Source organism: Xiphias gladius, chromosome 16 (assembly GCF_016859285.1).
Source record: "Xiphias gladius isolate SHS-SW01 ecotype Sanya breed wild chromosome 16, ASM1685928v1, whole genome shotgun sequence".
Lineage (NCBI taxonomy): Eukaryota > Metazoa > Chordata > Actinopteri > Istiophoriformes > Xiphiidae > Xiphias > Xiphias gladius.
The window spans coordinates 21,313,267-21,330,188 of NC_053415.1; the positions used below are offsets into that span (position 1 = coordinate 21,313,267).

General features: G+C 40.7%; 1 protein-coding gene and 1 long non-coding RNA gene across 3 annotated transcripts in view; one reads left to right on the forward strand and one right to left on the reverse strand.

The window, feature by feature from the left end:
• plekhm3 (pleckstrin homology domain containing, family M, member 3) overlaps positions 1-16,642 on the forward strand; it is a 54,162-nt gene extending 37,520 nt beyond the window's left edge. The window contains exons 7-8 of one of the 2 annotated variants that reach the window (XM_040148226.1): positions 7,427-7,584; positions 13,136-16,642. In XM_040148226.1, coding sequence (XP_040004160.1) covers positions 7,427-7,584; positions 13,136-13,298 — 321 coding nt within the window. In that variant the 3' untranslated portion in view covers positions 13,299-16,642. Of the gene's footprint in view, positions 1-4,334; positions 5,238-7,426; positions 7,585-13,135 lie in introns of those variants that run through there. The other variant, XM_040148227.1, reaches the window with a different exon arrangement.
• Positions 1,798-4,505, reverse strand: LOC120801349. The gene is made up of 3 exons (XR_005709089.1): positions 4,117-4,505; positions 2,362-2,469; positions 1,798-1,841 (listed from the first exon to the last, which is right to left on the reverse strand). It is a non-coding gene; the product is annotated as an uncharacterized LOC120801349 (long non-coding RNA).
• Positions 16,643-16,922: the final 280 nt, after the last annotated feature.

Here is a 16,922-nt window from a genome sequence, read left to right on the forward strand (position 1 = left end):
TAAGCATAGTTTTTTGTTTTGTTTTTTAAGGTACTTGGCAGGTAGGTTGTTCCAAGCATCTTTGAGAACTTGCCACGGTTCTTCTGTGGATTTAGTCTGTCTCAGTGTCTTCTGTCTCCTCATGTAATCCCAGACTGACTCCTTGATGTTGGGATCAGGGCTCTGTGGGGGCCGGACCAACTGTTGCAGGACTCCTTGTTCCTCTTGTCTCTGAAGATAGTTCTTTATGACCCCTGCCGTATGTTTGGGGCCGTTTTCATGCTGCAGAGGGAATGAATGAGTGCGTTGCCATCGTTTGAGAGTCGTTTGAACATTTTGTGCAACATCACACTTCAACAAATGTGTCTAATAACAGCTGAAAAACTGAATTAAAAGCTGCGTGCTTCAGTTTTCCTCTGGACTCGAGCAGCCATGAGACAGCCATTGCTGTCCTCTGAGGACCCTGGTCCATAGGCTGAGGCACAAGACAGATAGTGGTGTATCGTTCCTGCACCTTCTTTTTATCTTACACATGGTTTCATTATGTTGAAGAGAATTTTATGGTTGTTCATTGCAGAAGTTCCAAAGTACACCATTAAATTAAATTTATTAACTGTTATCTCATCTCCCTCATTAATGTACACGTAGTCCGGATATTGGGAAATGTTTGCTTCTCTTTTATGGCCTTTCATAGACACATATTAAAGGCTTGTTTATTCATCAGCGATGTGATTGGCAAAGAACAAAACAAGCAGGAAAATAAACAAAGCCGAAACTGCGATCTTCTTGTCAATTGACAATGTACCACTGACCCATGACTGGAGTTAGCAGCAGGTGTGGAACTGGGCATGATGAGCTCACGGTCATGATTCACGTGGGTCACATTTTTAGTTTTGGAAAAATCGGGATTTCTGGATTACTCCAGGAAAATCACATCCCTAATTTATCTATAAAGAAGGCATCGTCCGAAAAAAAGATGTGTCCTGCTTCTCATCTGGTGGGGCACTAAACAATTTTGGGAACCCCCGATAAGACAGACCCGACCATGCATACACTGACAAGCAACATACATCAAGCCTTGTATGTGTGTGTGAGGAGAGGGTGTTATCCAAACAGAGCTCACCCTGGTCTTTCTAACCATGTAATCCCAGCTGGCTTTCTAGTCTCTCAATAGAGCCGTGGTAGTCTGTGTGTCCGTGTGTGTGTGTCCGTGTGTGTGTGCCCGTGTGTGTGTGTGTGTGTGTGTCCCCGTGTGTGTGTGTGTGTGATAGAGGGGGGGGGGAGAAGGCGAACGGCTGTTAAACAGCAGTTTTAGGGGATTAGGAGGTTTTGGAGCACAAAGACTCGGCGTAGAGCAGAGAAAGAGGTTGAATTGGAGGGGGGAGGAGTTTAAGAGGATGGATGGAGGGAGAGGAGGTGAGGCGTGTGTGTGTGTTTGGGGGTATTCTGAGGGAAAGAGGGTAAAGGACATGAATCTATCAGGATGGTTTGTCCTGCAGGCTGCTCTAGAATTACATTGTGATCATAGTCTTGTGAATAGTGATTTTCCACCTTTGCAAATTCCTCATTGTTTTTTTTTTTTGTTGTTTTTTTTAATCTTGGTGCTGATACTGTTGCTGCTTTTTAAAGTTTAAATCCACAATATATTCTCCTCAAATGTTCTGTCTTTTGTCCTCTACATAGTGGAGTGTTTTTAGGAGTTCAGCCTGAGGCCCTGGAACACGTAACACTGCCGGCTTCATCGGGCTGTTTAAGTGACAGCTTGTTGTCATTTAGACACGGGTAACTTTTACCTTAATGTTCCTTGCAGCTTTATTCAAAGATGACAGGACATTTACAGAGAGTATGGCGATGTATGGCGCCTGGTGGAAGAGAGGGACCACAGAGAGAGAGAGAGAGAGAGAGAGGTTGTGAGAGGTGAGTTAAAAATGTTGGCAGGGAAAAAGACTGTGTTTTGTTCTCTCACAGGCTGCATCACCTTTTACAACGTTTTCTGCTGCTGAAGTCCTGATTAATGACCACCGTGAATGCAAAGGATGCTCGCCCCCACTTAACATATTCAGTCCACTGATACTTTTTTCACATCAGTTTCATCATTTAACGTCATTAAAGAGTGAATTTTGTTGCTTGTTTCATAAAGTCCGACGTCTCTTCATAAAGTCTCTCATCGCTGCTCCTTCTCTTCCGTTCACTTGCTGGGCGGGGTTCGGTGGTCATTTAATATGAAACAGACTACGTAGCCCATGTTTTTTTTTTTTTTTTTTTTTTAGGAGAACACATGTGTCAGGGTTTTAAAAAAGGGATATTGACTCCTTAAATGTGTATTTATAAAATCTGCAGTTACTGGATAGTGCAGTTGAATTGGTGTGGACCTCATCTCACCTTTTCAGGCTGTGATCCGTCCAAAAGAAGCAGTGTTACCTACTGCCCCTCATCACAAGTCGTGCTCTTCTCCCAGTGGTGATCTGAGAGTTATTTTCACTGTACTCCCTGTGCAAGAAAAACAAAATATAAAGGTTAGGTAAACTGTAGTTTGAAAATACATATTTTACGGTAACAAATATATTTTCTTCTTCTTTTTTTCCCCCCATCCTGTTACACATCTCAAAACTCCTGCAATTCATCACACGTCAACAAATTCTGTCTGTTCTGGAGACAGAAGTAAGTCCGACCCTGAATGCCCATCAGAGCACTGAGAGATCTGCCAGCGGTCTGGCTGCTGGTTGACCCAGACACTCAGAACAGCCATCAATATTTGGCTTCATTCTTGTCTTTGTTGAATGTGGGCGAGTGTACATATTAAAAAGGGTTGAAGTTGGAAGTTCTGGTCTGAATGATTGTCCCAGTGTGACCCTGCTGGCCAGTGCTCCTTTGGTGTAGCTAATAAAATGGTCACTGGATATATATAGCGAGCAGTAAAAGCAGGGGTATGGGAATTTTAAGAAAATGGAGGCAAAGATTGGGGAATTTAGAGAAAATAGATGATCAGTTTTTTTCTGAGTAATTCAGTGTTTATCATGAAAAATTGCATCCAGGCTTCATAAACGGACGAGAAGCTGGATTTGATTTACTTGTTGTTTTCCTTTATATTGCCCCTTCCCTCTTTTCATCCGTCCATTTACTTCTGTCACTCTCCATCCATCTTTCTGTGCCTCCCTCCGTCTTTCCCAGTGTCCCTCCAGAGTACCAGTCAGCCACCAGAGCTGTGCTGCCAGTCGTTTGATTCTGCCCAGTCCAAATTATAGAGGGCCTTAATTACTGAGGCTGTCAGCCTCCATCAGGAGAGCCATTCGTCATGTGGACTGGGCTGGACCGGACTGAGCAGGTCTGCGTATGTTTGGTGTGGGCTGTGCTGGGCGCAGGGGGACACAAATCTATCACTGTCTTTCACTTTCAGGGTCTGGCTGTCAGTCTGCCTGGAAACATGTTTTAATCTGTACTGGACTGAGCTTGTTCTCCCTCATATACAGAAGAACATTAAATTAGGGACCCTTACAGGTACAATGTGAAGTTTTCTTACAAACACTAGCAGCATTTTTTTTTTTTTTTTATATCAAAGTGTGCATAGAACAACTTCGAAAAATACACGAACGGCCCGTATGCACAAAAAAGTTTGATTTTTATCAAACCTCAACTGTTAGCAATGAGTAAAGAACAATTCTACAAATTCTACAACCATTTGCTTGCGCGTGATTAGGCTCATTTCAAGGTGACAGCTGTTTTCCGTATCAGTTTTTCATTATCAATTTGTAAATTACTTTCTCAGTAAATCAGTTCATCGTTTGGTCTATAAAGTGACAGAAAATAATTGAAATAAAAAACGCAGGTCAGATTTGCAAAAGCCCAGGGTGATGTCTTCAAATTGCTTGTTTTGTTCGACCGGTACCCAAAGATATTCAGTTTACTATCATATAAATCAAAAAAGCAGCAAACCCTCACAATTTAAAAGCTGGAACTTTGCTTGAAAGTTGAGAAAATTGTTGCAATTTCATTGATTTTTTTTTTTTTTTTTTTTTTTTGGAGTGGTTAATCTGCACAAGACAAACAAAACAGGGACCCACATATATCTAAAAAAAAAAAGAAAAACAAAAAAGCTGCTCTATAGCACTACTAGAGGTCAAAAACTATGCATGGTACCTTTTTAAAGAAGGAGCTGGAGTCACGACATGGTCACTCGACATGGAAGCTGCAGTAGTGGTTGCTAGTGTTTTTCCTCAAAGATCAGAGAACTATGTTGAGTCGAGTTGTTATTTCTGTAAGTCACCTTATAACAACCTGTGCAGCTGCATCAGTCTTACCCATGCTGGTCTGTATTTTTGTAGCCATTTTTCCGTTGCTTTTTGTCATGGATGCAGCTGCAGTCATGGTGGCCGGCGGTGAAGACGGAGGACGTCCTCAATCTGTATCCAACCTACAGAGCCAACCTGGGAAACAGCTGTCAATGACACCACAACAACATACCTACTTGAAACGCTGAACAAATCCGACCTCGGTGGTGATTCGGAGGTCTGGACTAATACTGGGAGGCCTTGTCCTATATTTTAGCTTGCATAGTGCATTGCTTGTTTTCCATTGTTTCGGACTCTCTCAAACAACATAAAATAATTGGTGGTTGCAGCCCTAATTGGTTGTACTGTAAATGCCAAGTCAAACATGTCCTGTCAGAGGCTAACAACAGCGACTGCAATAAATCCTGTTTTTAGTGAGATGTTGGTCTGAGACTGATATCATATTTTGTACATAAGGGTGCAATTCGGGTTGTCAATGTAAAAACCTTCGGTCGAGGCCATTCACCTCAGTGTGAAGTGCAGCAGTCTTTGGGTTTATAATTTACTGTAAACAGGATCAGTATACCTCAATGCTGTGTTTCCTCTGTGTGTGTGTGTGGTTTCTTCCTCCTCTCTCCATCTCATGTCCTCTTCTTCTCCCCTCGTCCTCGTTGTCTAACAAACAGCATGAAGGAGGTTATAATTGGGAGGTCCAGAGCTCTGCCAGGTGGAACCACTTGTATCTGAATACAGGCTCTCACTCTCTCTCTCAAGATCTCTCTCGTATATTGTATCTCTACCACTCTTACTTTATACTCTGTTTTTTCTCTGTTACATTCTCCCTCCCTGTCTTACATGCACTCTGTCATTACGCCTGTAGCTCTGACATCACTATTAACATGATACAACAAAGCTTTGTGACCATATTTAGGTTTTAACTTCTGAAAGATTCTGCACAGCTTTTCTTTTCACTAACTGTTTCTCTGTGAGTCATCCACTGTCTATTCACTACACAACACAACTTCAGTCTCCCCCCCACCCCCACCCCCACCCCCACCCCCCACAGTTCTTTAAGGAACTTGCCAAGCGTTGCCATTAAAAGGCGTTCACCTCATTTACTGTCTCCCTCCTTCCTTCCTTCAGTTTCCTTCCCTCCGAGCCTAAGACGATACTTGTGGTAACTTTAAAGTCGTACTCAGAAGTACTCAGAACTTTTACTTATGTAAAGGAGGCTATACCTCAGTATAGGAAACTTTGTTACTTTTTTTTTTACTTAATTAACTTGATTTACTTAATTAAAAGTTCAAAAGTATTAGGATCACAATATACTTTATGTATCCAAAGTATAAAGGACTCATTATGCAGAATGACCCATTTCAGACTAATCTGTATTATATTATTGGATAATAATTGTTGATGAATAATATCTACATCACTTTAATGTTGCAGCTGTTAAAGTTGGAGCTGATTTCAATGACTTAAATCACTGGTAGCTTGTGAATTTCCCACCAGGGATCAATAAAGTTTTATGTTACCGGACAGGCCTTTGTCTGAATTCTCACTGCCTCAGAGGAGTGTGTTTGTGCTCACAAACGGTTGAGCGGTGTGCCTCAAGGTTCTGTTTTTGGTCCAATCTTGTTTACCTTGTACAATGTGAGAAAATTGTCCATTTTACACGATTGTCTAAATGCAATTTAAAAACTGGATGGCTGACAATTTTTTTTACAGCTTTGTGCTGATAAAGCAGTGGTCCTTATTTGTGTGGTTCCTTCTCTTAGTTGGTTAAATCCTCAGTCAGAAACCTTGGTGTCACTTTTGACCAGGCACTGACTCTGGACCAGCATGTGAAGTGTTCGATTCGTCCTTATTTTTATCAGCTGAGGAATATTGCTAAACTCAGGCCTATTGTGTCCGAGATGGAGATGAATATTCAATGTTTTCCTCTCATCCTGTCCAGACTACTGTGATTCCCTTTTCACTTGTCTTAGCAAAACATCCCTGGATCCTTTCACAAGTGGTCCACAACATGACTTCTAAGCTCTTGAGCAGGTCTTCAAAGAGGTCTCCCCCTGATCTCCAATGCTGATCTCTTTACTCCGGCTCCTCATCAAATTCAGAAATCAATTCAAGATTGTTGTGATTACTTTTAGAGGTGACCTACATTAGAGATCTACTGCAACCTTATGTCACCAGCAGGCCTCTAAGGTCCTCTGTTCGGGGTTTGTTGGTGGTTCCTCGCACCAGACTCAAAACTATAAGGAGAGTCTGTCGTTAGAGTCGTGGCTCCCATTGGACTTGAATCTGTGGACACTGTGAACACTTTTAAAAAGCATCTCAATAACCATCTGTCTAGACTTGCCTTTGAGTAGTGTTTATTTTATTTATTTTCATCTATTTAATTATTGTTTTATACAGTCTCTATTTGCTTGATTTTATTAATGATGTACAAAGAAACATTACTTACTTACAACAAAGTATCAACTCTCCAAATAGGAAGGAATAGTATTAAAAGTAGAAGATAGCACTACTCTTTCAATTTATTGCTGTGTAGATCAATATTAAAAGTGAATTCTATTTATTTAAATGTCATTGATCACCATGTCCGTTTTGATCTACTGTTGAACAAGGATTGGACTCTTGACCCTTTCGTGTTTGCTTTACTACCTTGAATTTCCTTGTAGCATGTAGCAGTCAGTTTTAACTAATTCTACTGGTTACCCTTCAGGCAGAGGAGAAAATCTTTGCTGCTACGATTCTTTTTCAGAGTTTAGAAAATCCTTCCAAAAAGGAGTAGAAACTGCTATCAAGGAAGAGTCTTTGCATTTAAACAGCCTTCAAACTGCAGTCTCTTCTGTTTCTTACATTTCATCCACACAGATGCAGAGTTTTACGACAGAGATAATGACGGTGTGAAAGCATGATTACATTCAAGCCGACAGTTTGAGTTCATGAGTAAACGTACCCATTAAACCCTCGGCCACTGAGTGTAGCTTACACACTGGTGTGTTATCTGACAGCCAGTACGGTGCCTTTTATTAAAGTCAGGTTACCTGTATTGTGAACTCACATTTCTAACTCTTTGTTGTTGTTGACCATGTCCTTCCTTTCCTCCTTCCTCGCTTTCTCTTCCCCTCTTCTCAAACCCTCCCCCCTTTTCCACCTCTCTCCTCGGCCTCCAGGTGATTGATGGAAAACTGGCTCCCTTCCTGTCCAAGGTGATCAAGTTTGCCAGCTCCCACGTTTTCAGCTGCAGTTTGTGTCGAGAGAAAGGCTTCATCTGTGAGCTCTGCCACAATGGACAGGTCATCTACCCCTTCCAGGAGAGCGCCACCAAGAGGTAGAGACCCTCAGATAACCGTTCTGTTAATTTGAAATTACTTTTATTTACTTATTTGGCCATCAGAAATAGATATGATTGATTTAGATTTTATTTGATCTGATGCCATCAAGAACCTGGTGTTGATTTATTAGCCTTACATTCTCAGGATGAAGGTTTCCAACACAGTCCATGCGATATTATAGAAGTAGGTACGTCCTGTAACACCAGCAACCAGCGTGTACATATTCTTTCAGTTACTAAACTTTGCTGACCTCCGGAGATAAGATCCTGGTAACATTACACAGCTGTCACTGACTGTGTGGGGTCTGAAATCATTTTATTCATGTTAAGTAGCTGCAGCAGGAGGAATGCCTCCTTTGCCTTGTTTCTGTTGTCCTTGCTGCTACTATTCTAGCTTATTTTAGCATGTATGTTGATCTTACAGTTATAGCAATATAGCAATCGTGTTTACAATGCTATAATAAAATATAATGGGTCACCACTATAGACAGTGTATGTAGTTATTTCACTGTGTGTATAATTAGGCTACTATAATCATTAGAGACAAATGATATTGACAGATGAAGTGTTGCGTATCTGTCTTTATCTTTTCTGTCAGAAACACTGTTTTTAGTGTCAGTAAAGGGAAAGAGGTATAACCACAGAGTGACACAGCAAAGGATTCCTTTGCATGATCAGACTGTGGGGCCTCTGGTTGAGAAAAATATTATGACAAGGAGTATTGTGACATGATGTATTAATATGATCACGAACGCCTCTGGAGTTAAAGTCAGAGGGTGTAGTATCATCTTGAATGTGCTGTCACAACTATTCATATTTAGAGATATTTATAACTCCAAATGCAATTCCAGAGATGTTTGGAATTGTCTCGAATGAAAAATGTTTCAAACATCAGAGCTGCAATATGACAGAGTGAAAAGACTTCAAGAGAATTCATAAACAAAGTTATCTCCGTTATAGTGGACCATCAATAACATTATAAACATCATACACCTTAGTGCACATCTACACAAAGCTTGCGATTGCAAATCAAGCTACCATCACATCCGGTTTCATTGTTCTCATATTCAGGCTGAGTTGTTTCTTTAATTGCTTGGATCAGTTTGTCAGCTTCTTGGTGATTTTGGCAGAGACGAACACCAGAGTCACCACCTCTGCCATCAATGCGATGCGCACGTAGTCGCTGGTTGGTTGTGTGACACGACGTAGCTTCTCCTGAGCCTTGGAGTCTAACATCTACCCATCCAGGAGCTTAAAATCATTCACCTTTTTCAGGTGCAAACTGAATGTGAACCCCCTTTATTTTTGCCGTGATTGTGTTTTTATTCAAAGCAAACAGCCAATACTTTTTAAAATTTCCTATCAGTTTTTCTACTTTTTCCTCTCGTGTCTGTACGTTCGCGAAGTGGAGTCAGAGAGTGAGAATTTTTCTGCCCAGTTTTAAATGTTTTGAACTCGAGTGGACTATCCTTTGCTGCACTTTGTGAATCAGAGTGAACTTGTGTATATTTGCCACCGTTAAAATTTGCTTCATGTCCGGTCTGTCCTGAGGAAACCTGCTGTGTTCAGAAGCCTCTGGAGAGGTTCTTCATGAGGCAGCGAGTTGTATCAAGAATCTTGCGCTTTTTTTTTCTCAGAGTGTCCCTCAAAGCAAAGCAACTTTATATAAAACATGATAATGTACTTTTTATATTTCTCTGGAGAGCGACTGAATGTTCTTCTTCCCTCTGTAATAACCCACCAGTACAGAGCCATAGGAAAACTCACAGGGATGTGAGAAATTATATGTTTGCACTTGTACTTCAGTATTTGTGTGGACCAACTCTAGTTTGAGACCCTGAGAATGAAGTTGTTCTGGCCAATCCTGACTTATACAAAGGGCTTTTTTTTTTTTAATGCTTAAAGATTTGGCTCAGCTAAATTATGGGGGAAGAAAAAACATGTATTTCTCAGGTCCCTCCTGGTAGTTTTTTTTTAATATTATTTGACCAGGTTTTGAAATATCTGCCTCTGAGATTTCTGCGTCGATTTTATTTTTCTGGCACTCGCAGCACAGACAAAAAAAAAAGAAAGGCTTTTCAGATGTGAAACTTGTCTTTCCAAAAACAGTGTCCTGGTTACTCTAGATAATGAATTTTTTCGAATGTCATTTTTCCATGCGGTGAGTTCTACAGATGAAACTCCATTTGCCTCCATTGTGCTGGTGTGGAAATAGAAATCTAAGAGAGAGATATCAAATAAAACCAAAACTATCTGCATGGATAGACAACACTAGAGAGAAGCAAGAAAAGACATGTTTTAGTAATCTTGTTGAACTGACCCTTTAAGGTTTAGTGAAGGCATTATGTTGATGGGGGCCCTCACAAGTAAAGAAGTACAAGCACAGCGTGATCGAGCCTCCTGCTTGTTAGTAACGCCGGTTGGCAGGGGGGTTTACGACATGTACACCTAAAGCCCAGAGCTTTGCCTTCGCCACCGACACCCCGAGTGTCAGACAGCAGAGCGATAAGAGCTGATCAGGACTGATTCCTAGAAGACTGAGCTGTGGAGGGGAAACGCTGACATACAGTCTGTTCTGTAACACAGGAACACACACGCACACCCTCGTTGTTGAGTTGTTTTACGACTGGTGAGGGAAGTGTTAAGTGTTAACTGATAACAGCCGCATTTACTGTACTTACTGGAACAGATTGGCTGCGCTGAGCTCTGTGGATTTCGTCACTCGGACACCAGTGGTACAGGAAATGAGCAATAGGCGGGTTAATGAAAACAGCCTACCATGCCTTGTTGCAGTCACATATTTAGTAATCTAGCGTGTTGTATTTGTTGTCGTGGCTATCATTGGTGTCGGTAATAGCCATGCCTGTGCTCAACCAGATTGACTGACTGTTGGGATCTGGGAACAGGGTGACGTGGCAAAAATGGATCAAGAGACACGAGCAGTCGGACGAGTTAAATGTGAAAGTGAGGAAACCAGAGATTGCTGGTAATGATCCCTCAGGGCACGAAACTACATTAAGTACAGTAGGTCACGCAAGTACGTTTGAGCAAGAAGTTGGTAGGTGAACTGTGGTGGATGTTAACAACAGGAAAATTTGGGCAATAATTTTACTCTTCACCTTTGTTTTCTCCTCCGAATAAGTTGTTGGCTTGTGACCAACCTGTCTGACTGCTTGTGGTTCTTGGCCCGTCACAGTACTTTTTAGCAATGTTGTCACGTTCCCAGATCACTGCAGCTAACTCGGTGAGTACGATGTTATGACTACTAATAGGAATGATGGCCAACCCTTCAAAAGTGTTGGAATCTGTTCATCAACAGGAGGAGGCTGCTGTTTTTGGAGCTGATAAATTAAACATCCCAAAGCTCTGTAAACTCCTTCATGTATCTTGAGGAAATACTAGAAAGTAATGTAAATACATGCTGAAATAGATGAGACTTTGTCAAAGTCAAAACAGATCTTTGGGAGCTCTGGACGGGTTTGTAAATTTCGTAAGAATCAGCACACTGTTGTGAAATGTGCTGAAGTTTGGAAGTATTTAAGAAATATGCTCTCATGCTTGCCAAGGGTTGAATGACAAATTTGATACATCTCTCATATTTGTTTGGTAAATATGAAGCTGGTTAGCTTAGCTAGTCCCCGCCAGTCTGGCGCTCGAAAAGTAACAGAACCCACCAAACAAGACAAAATAAAGCTCACTAATTGACATTTTTTCTGTTTAATCTGTACAGAAAGTAAAGCGTATAAACAACGAGTTGTGGTTTTGTCGGGGTGTTACGTGCCGGACTAGTTCTTGGCCGGTCGCTGTGCTAAGCTAACCAGCTGCGGGCAGTAGCTTTATATTTGGCATACAGACATGACAGTGGTAGAATTCTTCTCATCTGACACGCAGCGATAAGAGCGGATACGCATTTTTCCCAAAATGCTGAGCTATTCCTTTAACCTACCTCTCAACTTACCGGTTAGGCAGATGTGTTTACAGTGTGATGGACCAAAGTTAGTGCTTAGAGGTGTCACTTCCGTCATTAAGACGTCAAATAAAGCTTTTTATGGGAAAATGTAGCTTCTTCACAATAAATGCCTTACACAATTCTATCAACTATCAACATATGGAGGTGAATCACTGAAGAATTCTGCTCATTCTGACATGAAGCATAATTGGAATTTATCCAATCTAAACAAAGGCCAGTTGGCAACCAGCCGCAGCTGCAGTCAAGCCGTGAGTCCCGAATTTATACCAGTGTTTCAGCAGTTAGTTAGTTAGAAAAAGATCAGCATTCTTTACCATTTTATACCAAGAGGAAATGATGCAATACGTGTGCCATCAGATGTCAACTGTTATTTTTCTTATAAAGTTATTTTGATTTTTTTTTTTTTTCCTAGCTGTGAGAAACTCCTCTTTTTCGTTTTGTTGCATTGCATTGTGGGAGAGGACACTGTCCATCAATCATTCAGTCTGCATTCTGCCAGGCGCCTGGTATTGATTTAGTTTAGTTCCCATTCAGTTTTAGTCGAATTTTAGTCATTTAATTTTTGTATTAGTCAAATTTTAAGCTAATTTTAAGCCTTCTCATATTTTCTCATGCATTCTGAGGCCGCAGTTTTCATCATCTCTGTTGTGTGCACTCACCATGGTTACAGGTTTCATGGAAAAGGCACTGTTTACTTGTTCGTACACAAAGTGTCCATGTTTCTCCGCTCTGCAGTAACACAACAGCCTGACTCTCCTAAGTCCAGTTCATCAATTTCGAAACTCTGACTGAACAGAACCGCTCTCTCTCTCTCTCTCACTCTCTGTCTGTGCTGTTCCCGCTCACCTAGCAATCCCACCGCTTCCTGTGCTTGTCGTTCAGAAGCTGATTCGCTCACTTGTTCACTAAAATACTGGACGTCTGGAAGATATAGATGGGGGACTGTCGGCATTAATCCTGGAACGTCCTCATTGCGACGGAAACATTAACGTCACCTCCACATCCACAACCCCTTGTCACATTACTTTTCCTTTTTATAAATGTCAGCGTACTGCCTGCATGTTTTCGTAGTTTGTCCCAGCTGTTTTGTTGCCGCTTCTTGTTTAATTCTCAGTGGATTGTAGATGAATTTAGTCCATAAATCTGATTCTTCCAAGAAGTGGTAACGTCAGATAACATGCTGACATTTGCTGACTCAGAGAAAACATTACTAAATGTAAAATGCTTGTTATTGACAGCAAGGCAACACGTCAAGCGCCTGCTGCACGAGATATATTTTGGACGGTGGAGGAAACTGTTGTAATAATTAGATAGACTTTGGTTTAAACAGTAATTGGTTTCTTTTGACCATTTTGTCCATCTTTCACATTATCGTTTAGTTTTTAATTGCTGACAAAACGTGTACATCAAAGGTTAATTTTAATTTAGTCTTTAGTTTAAGTCTCAGTTTTGTCTTTAAAAAAAAAGGTCGTCACTGAATATTTTTCGTTTAAAGTTGAGAAAATGAACACTGGTGTGGCGTGGAACTGTGACACACTGACCCGTGTTGTGGCGGTGGTGGTGTTATGTGTTTTGTAGGTGCGACGGCTGCGGTGCTGTTTTCCACGCTGAGTGTCGACAGAAAGCTCAGCCGTGTCCTCGCTGTGTGCGCCGGGAACTCCACCACAAGAGGCCGTCCTCCTTCTGGTCACCTGACGACGACAGCCCTGGCTGTATCCACCTGCCGTACCAGGACACCTGAAATGCGTGCACACACACACACACGCACATACACACACACACACATACACACACACACACACACACACACACACACACACACACACACACAGGCACAGAAAAGCAGTGACAATTAAGGCGCTGCCGGGCCACGACACTGGACAAAGTGCCTGTTTTTCTGATTTGTGTGTTTCCAGGACAAGTCATGTGACAGTTTTTGCCGGAGGACGAGCTCAGAGAATCTGATGCGTCGTCAGGTGTGTGTTTATGTGCGTTTACCTGCCAACACACAAACCTGAGCCGAGCCCCCTTTGTCCTACTGTCAAGAGCAGGGAGATAACCAACTGAAGAACTGCTGCACCAGGCTTTACAGACTGAACTTCTTGTATTTTGTAGTCAAATATCTTCACACATGTCAAAAGTCCTCCTCCGTCATCTTCATCCATTCACCACATCATCACATCGACTTATTTCTTCTTCCAGGAGTTAAACATGTAAAATCGCAGCTGATAAAACCGGAGAACTTCATACTGGTAGTTGGAGCATTATTCTAGCCAATGTCTTCTACCTGTCCTTAAAGTCATGCTCGAGACTAGTGATGAAACAATTTGTCAAAGGACAGGAAATTACTGAAGAATTTTGGCAGTCAATTAATCGTTCATAGAAAAGGCAGGACATTCTCCGGTTCCAGCTTTTCAAATGTGAAGATTTACTCCTTTCCTTTTTTGTTTTCGACGGTTGGTCAAACAAAATAAGCGAACTGGAGACGTCGCCTTGACCTCTGGGAACGCGTTATGGGTCTTTTGTCTTCGTTTACAGACTAAATGATTACTTGAGGAAAAAAAAAAATGCTTAATCTAGAATGAAAACAATCGTGAGTTTCAGGACTGCTCATGTTCAACCGATACCCCACCTGAAAGTCTCACACTGTGGCCTTGAAAGGTGGCTGTAAAATGTTTGTGGTTTAGTTCTTTACAGAGAATAGCAGCTGTTGTCAACTTGGATTCGAGTCCGTCGTGACAATGTTAAAAAAAAAAAAAAAGGGGAATTTTGTAGAAGAAAGACTAACTTTGGAAGACATCCACTTGAATTGTCTAACTCTGCCGGCTGAAGCCTCATATTAGCTTCAAATGAACTTTAGGTAGGTTTCCGTCCACCAGCTTTTATCCACACTTACAATTTGAATATTAAAAAAAGCCAAAGTGGAAACGTTGGAAATTCAAAAAAAAAAAAAAAAAATATCGCAAGGACGTTTTTACACTTGGCTGAGATGGAAAAGTTGGTCAAAAAGCGACGAAGCGCAATTGAAACAGATTTAGTGGATTAATCACAACGCACATAAAACGTGACTTAAACGTCCACTGATGAGAAGACCGTCGCTTTCTTTAAATTAATACATGAATCCAACATAAATGCCATGTTTTCATCACGTTTTCTACATCGTTTTTCACCATTTGAGGTTTGACCGGAGCTCCTTAATTATGTGATGTTGTTGAGCCCCTCTTCTTCTTTAATGGTTTTAACGGCACCCGACTGGAGAATGAGCGCCTCCTGCTCGACAGTAGTAGATAGAAACACGCATTCATTTACATTCCCTTGTGGAATTTCTCAAAATTCAGTTACAATTTGGATGAAAACCTGCCTTTTGGAACGTATTTTCTTACAGAACGAAGGCTGTGGATTTTTGTCCCCCACGACTTGCACTGAATCTGCATTAGGAATGCACCTTTCAGTGGTCAGAACAGGGGGAATGATTACAGCAAGCAGAAACGTTTTCAATGTGTATATGGTTTTGTGAGTATTGTTTTAAGTAGAGTTGAGAAAATGTGAAACTGCCCTTGAGTCAAAGATTTTTCTTGTCTTACGTCACAATAAAATGAATGTCTCTGAGTTTTGGACTGTCGGTTGGACAGAGGAGTATAATTTGAAAACGTGACCTTTTGTGATTGTGATGGGCATTTTCCCTGTTTTCTGACGTATCAGAGACCAAGAAATGAATCTATTTATCGATGAAACTAACTGACAAGGAAAATCATTGTTAGTTAAAGCCCCAGTAAGATTATTACTTTGGGCTCATGTTTCCAGAACTGTGACATTTCCCCTTTTTCTACAACTTTACCCTGTCAGACCTCAAACTGCTGCATCGCTTTCAAAGACTGTTTACAGTCTCTGATCACTCTGCTCGGATTTTTTTATTACCTACATGAGTAGCAGCGTATTTAGTCATATTTTGGAGGCAATATGAGTGTTTGGAAAATATGGATCAACAGTGATAAACTGGAATATGCTGCAAGGACGGTTTCATGAGCTCCTCTGGATGTTTTGTTAACTTTTTTTTTTTTTTTTTTTTTCCAACTGTGACAACTTGAAATCCAAATCTGTCCAAAATCCAAACTGACCACAGCTGCTGTTGTTTGTGGAGAAGCGAAATACAAGCATTTTACAGTCACATTCAAGTCTCTGAGAGGAGCATTTCATCAGAGTTGGGGCTTATTTGGGATTTAACTGGAACCATTAAATTAGTATGTTTTAACCAATAATGATAACGATAATAAAGTAGTTTTAAATAATAGAATTGAAGTATAGGAATCCCTCTATCCTTTCTCTTTCCCTCTTTTATCACATCTCATTCTCCTTTTCCTTAAGCAGAGTTATTTAACCTGTAGATGTGGAATGAAAGACGTACAGTATGTTAACTCACTGAGTCCACTCATTTCACCAGTGTTCCTTTATGTAAATGTAAAAATGTAAAATGTAAAGACTTTAATTTAAAAGGGACTCTGTTACACTGTCTGAGCACACTTCTTTCCATCTATCGGTCTAACTGTAAAATAACAGGGGCAATAATATACTGTAATTTATCTTTCATTGTTGCCTTCTCCCGCCGCTCTTCCTCTGTGATTCTACTTCCTGTTGTGCTTTACTCACGCAGAATCTATCAAACATGATCGCAGCTTTAGCTTTTAGTATCTCTATGCAACCTAGATGGCCTTTATAACCCACTGCTTTCATGTGTAAAGGTCTGGAAACACTCTCGTTCACATTCTTCTTAAATTTGTGGTAGCAGCTGTGTTTCCATCCAGTTTTTAAGGAAATTTTTCACTGAATTGTTGGAAAAATAAACACCAGTCAAAAGTGTTTTATCGGATTCCTGAGAGAGACAAAAATCTAAACCCAAAAGGAAAATGAATTTCAAAAATTGATTACAATTCAACATTTCTTTTAGTCTTAGAATCCAATGTTTTGATCATTAGTTGTATTTGTATTTGTTTATGCTGTTTGAACATGAAAATGAAATACAACTTTCTCAAGTTTTCAGTCCAGAACTTTTAATTGACACTCAATGTGAAGCCTACATATTACATTTAAAAAAAAAAAAAAAAAAATTGTTCTTTCAATTATTTATTTTACGATATCTACAAACAAAATATGGTGTGTCTTCAATCAAAAATGAAAAGCTTTTGGAAAAGAAAGATTCATTCATCACTTAGAGCGGCACACCCTGATTTTATTCTGGTGTCTTCAAATTCGGAGATCTGCTCACAGCTAACGGTGGATGTTTGCATTTCCAAAACATCAGCGACAAACCTTTGGCCGGAATTTTGGGCATCATAACAAATTCAGAGATTGCAGCTTTAAAGGTCGA